The following is a 7,400-nucleotide window of genomic DNA, read 5'->3' as shown; positions in this document are numbered from 1 at the left end:
AGACCGAAGGTAGGAAGTAGAGAGAGAGAGAGAGAGAGAGAGAGGACGAGGAGTATCCGTCGGTCGGGAGGAATAAGTTAAACGCCTTCGTGTATATAGGGGCAGTGCGCGGGGCGCCGCGGGATGAATAATAATGAGGAACATCCAGGGGTGCGGGGAACACCTTGTCGGGCGTCTTTTCGTAAAAAGGCCGTTAAGGTGCTACCTTAACGATCCCCTGGGCCCCACGCCGCCGTCTCCAGATCTTCGGAACGAAGGAGGGGAAAGAAGGGGGAAAGGAGGATCGTAGGGCCCACACGTGGAATGCAGACACGTAATGCCCGCAGAATGCGCCCGGGCCGCCGACCGCCGGGAATTATTAGTGGATTCGTGAGAGAGATCCCCTGAATGCAATGGGTTGGAGCAGGTCTATACATGCGCGCCGGCATCGGTATATACACGCACGGGGTCGGAGAGGAAGAGAGAGGGGAAGGGAAAGGAGAGGGCACACAGGCACGAACAGGTACGAAGCCGGGGACCTGCCGCCAAGTCCCACGACGGGCCCTCTCCCACCTCCGTCCCTCCCCCAATTCAGCCGTGCAAACCTTTGTTCGCGATTCGACGAGTCCGAAAATCGATGCAGGATAAGACTCTCTCGCGCGATTAGGAGAATATTCGGTATATCCCCCGAAGGATATGACGAAGCGAGAGGCATGGTCGAGCTGTACAGCGAATCAAAGGGAACCGAAGGAAAAGTTTCACGCGCTTAAGTTTCGTTTTTGTCGACTTGATCCGGATCTATCTTTTGAAACAAGGCGAGGAAGCTGCAGAACTGCCGGTTAGTTAAGACGAAACGAGAAGTAATCGGGGAATCGATTTTCGACGATCGCGCGGAAAGAAGAACCGCAGAGAGCGAGGAATCTGAATTTTAAACGAAACGAAGGAGAAATCGATTCCGTCGTCGTCGTCGTCGTCGTCGTCGTCGTCGCGACGCAGCGTGGCCGCCCGTGTGAGAAACTTTTAATTGCGTTCCGCGCGCGAGCGGAACGGCCCATTTCGTCGGCACTCGGGGTCGAGAACCGGAACGAAGGGACGAGAAATCATGGTGTAGGTAGGGAAGGTAGGTGGAAGAGAAAGAGAGAGACGAGGGAGACGATTGCGAAAGAGGGCAGCAAGGCGAACAGCGCGAGTGCATAACTTATGCGTGTTCGCCGAACGAAGAATTGTCTCGAGGAGGGCAATACGAGTAGGGAATAAGTTGGGGCGCGCTGCGTGAAAGACGAATGTGAAAAGCGTCGGGAAAAAGTGGCGATCGAATGAAAACGGTGCACTGAGAGAAAAGTGTTTTATATTTATGACTGTAATTGCATGATAAAATAATTTTACAATCGTTTGCGAGAACAACCAGTATATTCTTTTTATAGTATTATATAAAGAATTAGAAATATAATTGTATTATTATTACAAACGTTATAGCGCAGTAATAACTATAAAAATATCTTCTAATTGTATAATTTATGCAATTATGTAACAGATATCATACATTTTTTTTCACAATTAATGCTGCACGTAGTGCTTGAAATATGTATTTCTAGTTAAAAATGAAGGAAAGAGAAGATCCTGAATATTCATATTCAATTTTGATTATCTCAACTAGAATTATACTAGATTCAATCAGAAAATTTTGATTTGTCCATTTTCAAAATTCCGATTACGTACAATACAATCAGACTTTTTCCGATGTATGTGCATGCATACAAAAAGAACGGTTTTTTACTGAAGTATTTAAAAATTTAACTAGCTACAAATTTGAAAATAAATTTTATTAGACTATTAAACTTGTTTAAACTAGATTGCTGGAATGTCAAAACTTTTTATAATATTAATTAAATTTCCTACATAACTATTTCGATAATTTAATAAAATTATTTTCAAATTTGTGTCTATTTAAATTCTTAAATATTTCAGTAAAAATCGTCCTTTTCAATATTTACGTGTGTACGCAGAGAAATATCAATATATTATACTTGGATGAATTTCGACAAACTGCAAGTTTATCGTCGAATTTTCTGTGTGTACAGACGTCTTAAAAATATATCATACGTTACTTCCAGAGCAATTTCTTTTGCAATCCTCGATTATTCGCATGGAATCCGCATTCTCAATCACTCGTAATTAGCGACATTCCGACATTCGTTAATTATGAGTTCTGCGACGCGAAATCGTTATAACGGCATGAAAATTCTTGGATCTCATTGACACTCACCTTCTCCTCGAGCCGCGGACCGTCTTCCATTGCGTGCATGATGGCATCCGAAATGCGGGAATCCAATTCCCTGACGGCGATCCTGACGTTCAAACCGTGGTAATCGGTGTTGCCGCTCACCGCCGCGACGAGCCTCTCGACCGCCTCCACGTAACCGGACCACGCGAGATCCAGTTCGGATGCCGGCTCTGTCAGGCAGCCTCTGCAACATTTATTTGCATTTTCTCTCTCCCGTAAGCTCGCAACTCTCGAAATTGAGGCAGCCAGTCACAAATTACCGTGTGATTATCATACTGATTATCACGCGAATCTAATAATTATAAATCACTCCGTAATAATCTCCCTATAACGCGGACAATTATAAATCTTGCTGTTACAAACAAAAATCTTTCGATCCGAGATACACGAAAAAATCGATTTTGCTCTGAAGTATCTATTAAAAACGACCTCGCATTAATTATTATAGGGTGACTTTCATTTTAATCTTAACAAGCAAATATTTCGAAAGTATCAATTTTACAAAGAATTTCTTTTCCATATTCCAAAAATTATATGGTATAAAAGGAGACGTACAATCCTGGTTTGATCTTGAGATAACTTTTATTTAAAATGTTTCTTTGTAAAATTGCATATTTTTCGAAATATTTATCTGTTAATAATCGTTATTACCAATGCCTGTTGATAATTAATCAATTTAGTCATTCAATCATCCGTCAAGGAAAGGGCGATATTACAAGCATCATTACTCAGTCATGCACGATTTACGGCACGTAACGGCGTGTTTCCCATATCTCTGTACCCACCGGAAAAGCGGATTTGTCACGCAGATGAGATTTCATCATCCCCTAACAACGGACCCCTCTTTCCCGTCTCGATGCATTGCAAGAATTCGCATTCTTAGGACTGTTCTTATGAAGTACTTACCTCACCACATTTGTGCAAAATCCGCTGCAGGGACTTACAGCCTCCTTGATTCCCTTGCATTTGGGACAATAAGTCATCCTAAGCAGGGCATCGTAACAGGCCTCCTGCTGAAGATTGTTACCACTGCTGGTGGCAAATAACACATTGTCAGTCTTGTCGAGAACAGTTTTACCGAGTGTCAACGCCTGCACGAGAATCCTAGTAGCCTCCAGACTCTTGCCGATCTTCTTAAATATCTCCTGCGGCGTGTCACTGAACGGTTGTATGTCGTCGATCCTCTCATACAGGCAGGATTTAAACTTGTCGGTGAAGTCCTGCCGATCCTGATGCGGATTAATAGCGTAATGATAAGCGATCGGGAAGAGCCGCGTGAAGAATTGGTTGATCCGCTCCTGCAGCGTTTCTCGCGTCAACGGCTGCTGCAGATTGTCCGGAGTGTTGGCCGGCGACACGTAGTCCATCATCGCCTGGTAGAGCGCACGGATCGACGATCTGCTCTGCACCGCCATCGAGCGGTATACTTGATCGAACATGACCAGAGTCTTGTTCTCCGACCTCCGCAGCAACACGATCACCGTCTCTGCGCAGATGGCGGAAAGTGCTCGCTTTAATATTTAACAAGCGCGATTTAACGCGAAAATCCTCCGACCATTTTCTCCGCAACTCAATATCGAGGTTCGCGTAATCCTCGGATCGGAGACCGCAAAAATATTGGAAGCGAAATTTTTTCAACCCTTGAGAAGATTTCCTCGTCGCGGAGTTTTCGATTTTATATATCATTTCTATATATATAAAATTTGAGTCAAAAGGCAATTCTCTGCAAGCAGAGAATACATTTATTTAGGACATGAAGACGGTAAAATTACAAATCAGTGTTTGTATGTTTCTTTTGCAAGATTAAACGACAACAATATTAGAGATTATCTTTTGAAATTCGTGAGTGAATGTCATTTTTCTCTGTATATATAGAAAACATTTAAAACGTATATCTGTAGATTTTAAAAATATTTTCTCTTCTAAAAAACCATCATTGTCGAGATCTTTTCTGTTTGTATTTGTAAGAAAAGTTAAGAAACTTAAAATATATATCCGAGGAAAAGATGATACTAAAATATCAAAAGAAAAAGTTTCTCTCAGGATAAGAAGAATAAAGATCCTCAATACAGGCATATATATAAAGTGTCTATTCTTTCCATGTCCCTTTCTTTTCTCTTCGCTAATTCTTCTAATCTAACTCGCTCGAATAATTCCTCATGCAAATCCACTCACTTGAGATTTTGTGAGTGGAGCGAAAAGAGCGTGCTTGTAACTAAGGACGAACGCGGTTGAACTTAATCGCACGAACGAAAAAGACGAATGATAAGTGCTTCTCAATTCCCGCTTTAGTTTCAAGAAGGCTTCGGCCTTCTAGAAGAATCTACGAAGGCCTAGGAATGTGCAACTTACGACTCTAATGATCTTATGAAAGGAAGTAGAGGCCGGCCAGAAAAAAAGTTTCGCGTATCTTTATTTCGATTTCGATAATATCGATTAAAATTGAAGTTTGCAGACGTACGATTATCATCGTATAAAACACTAAAATATACACTAGTAGGACTATTTTCTATAGTGCAACTACACTGTTATAGATAACGAAATGGTAATTCAATCTCTTGAATTAAATAACATTTTGTTTTTAACTTCCATGTATGTCAAAATGTAAATCAATTCATCTCTGTGGTTAGTTTCAAAGTAAACATTATCCATATTAGTATATGCTTAGTGAATAATAAATTAAATTTGAATCAAATTTAATACATTTTCTTGAGTTAAAAATATGAATTGTTTTAAATTAACAATACATAAGATAGGAGTGGCGAATTATGGAAATGATTAAAAATAACTTAAATTGAATAAAGTTTGACATAAAATTTAACAATGTAGTGTACATTTTTGAAACTTAAAATATTTATATTATTTTGATATTTAGCAAAAGCGAGAAAGAGAGTTGCAAATATTATTTGTGATTTTCAATATTTTCTCTCAATGTTTTCTTCGATATTTATTGGTTATTAAAAAATTTGACCGTGATAACAAAATATACATTTCTGTGAAATGTACTTCATTAATTATAAAATAATAAAATACATAGATGATTTATTTGCTAAAGTTAAAATTTTATTTCGCCATATTAAATAAGAATTTTATTTCAATGAAATAAATATGTAATAATGAAATAAATATGTAATGTCTTGTAAATAAATTTTTAAGTATCTTTTTCTCCATGTATGATATAAAAAATTTATTATATTTAGTAATTTAATTAATTTTAATTAATTAAATCGATTAATATAAACATTTTCACATGGCTCTATATCTGCGTAATTGATTTAGTTGCAATTTAGTGTAAATTTATTAAATTTATATCTTAATTAAAAAATCTATTTACGTAATTAATTAAAAATTATATTAATATTTTAATTATGACTTAAAACAATTAAGGACTTTTGAAAATGGGTTTACAAAAGTAAGTTAAAATATAACTAACGTAAGCGACAGTACGTAGTTACGTATGTTTCATAAAATAATAAATTGATACATAAAAACAAATGTAATATGAATTATAATAAATTATGATACGTATTTATGAGATAATTTGAAGTTTCGAAAATTTTATTCGCGGTCTCGATCCATAACTAAGAGAGAGAGTCATTCAAAATATTACCGTTTCTCTTCAAAAGATGTTTCTTTACGAGAAACATCTTGCATGATACTGAAATTGGACTCGCTGAGAACATACCGGTTTCGATATCTGATTTGCGACATTGCGCTCCAGAATTATGCTTCGCGGACGAAACTCGTAACGCGTTTCCCACCGGGATCGCAACAGAGCGAAGCGTAATTTATTTTTAAATGGATATGTCTCGCGGTTGTGAAGCGACTAAAATTAACAAGAAATAAAAATACGCGTTGCGATATCCCGCATCTTCTCTCGTCGTTTTTTTTCTTTTTCTTTCTTTCTCCCGATAGGAAAACGAAAGCTTTTACATTTTCCTCCTGTAAAACGTTATTTGTCGAGGCGGATTATGCCCATGTTAATTCAGACTTCAAAGGCGGTTTACTACTCGGATTTGTTTTCCTTCAATTACCGACATTCCATCGACTGAACAGGAATAAAGCTAACAATGTCCACACGTGCAAACCCTTTTAGCACAAAATTACATCGAATCTTAATCAAACAAGCGTGCAATGTAATCAGAAACATTCTATCGAATTCAAATTTCTGTTTATTAATGAAACGTTCTCCTCTCACGAGCTACTATGTAACATTGATTGTGATAGTATGTATTTAAAAAGAAATAAAAGTTTTTAAATAGTTTACTTTGTAACGAATATTCTGTGGAATATAAATAATTCTAATATTTAATATTAGAAATTTTGAGGGATTGATAATAATAGTTTAAAATTTTTAATCTTTAAACGATTAAATTAATAATTGAATGTAAGCATCACAAAAATATATTATTTTTAAATAATTTTTCATCTATAATTGATATTATATCGACAATAAATTATATCATAAAAATTTTCAAATATTATATAAAAATAAATCTTATAAATTTATAAATATTTTTAATATCAGTGCATAAATCTACAATGTAATTATACATTTTCATTTGTAACACAAAGATATAAAAATATTGCCGATAGGACAGCAACAAATTGTTATTATTAATCAAATAAATACACAGAAAGAGCAGTTTTACTGTCTAAAAATTTATCTAGATACAGATCTGAAAACAATTTTGTTGGACTATCAAAATAATTATGTAGGATATTCAAACTGGATGTTAGAATTACGTAGGAATTTCAAAATTATGTTTGAAATTCCTACGTAATTATTTTGATGATTTAACAATTAAAATTATTTTAGATCTGTATTTAGCTAAATCTTTAAATATTTTCGTAAAGTAAAGTCGTTTGTTATATATAGACTGCCCTTATTCCTTTGTTTAAAAATACTTGTTAAAATGCGTACATATTAACAGATCAGATTCAATAAATCTAAGTCTAAATTCGAAGCCTCAAGGATCAGGAAACGATTCTCGGTTTTCGCGAGGCCGCGAAGTCAACATCAACGTAAACTCATTCGCGAGAATACAAACACTTGGCGGCACAGAGAGAAAGAAAGAGAGAAAGAGAAAGAGAGAGAGAGAGAGAGAGAGAGGAGGGAGAGAGAGAGAAGAGAGAA

The 7,400-nt window shown here is 36.5% G+C and overlaps 1 protein-coding gene across 1 annotated transcript in view; it reads right to left on the bottom strand.

The window, feature by feature from the left end:
- LOC105621349 (division abnormally delayed protein) overlaps positions 1–7,400 on the bottom strand; it is a 56,139-nt gene that overhangs the window by 39,596 nt on the left and 9,143 nt on the right. Inside the window, exons 3-4 of the mRNA XM_012202814.1 lie at positions 3,170–3,749; positions 2,246–2,447 (exon numbers count right to left, since the gene is read on the bottom strand). Of these exons, the coding sequence (XP_012058204.1) occupies positions 2,246–2,447; positions 3,170–3,749 (782 nt within the window). The remainder of the gene's footprint in view (positions 1–2,245; positions 2,448–3,169; positions 3,750–7,400) is intronic.

The sequence above is a fragment of the Atta cephalotes genome (assembly GCF_000143395.1).
Source record: "Atta cephalotes unplaced genomic scaffold scaffold00033, whole genome shotgun sequence".
NCBI classification, from domain to species: domain Eukaryota; kingdom Metazoa; phylum Arthropoda; class Insecta; order Hymenoptera; family Formicidae; genus Atta; species Atta cephalotes.
The sequence above is the reverse complement of the archived record's forward strand: the minus strand, read 5'-3'. Positions and strand labels throughout refer to the sequence as shown.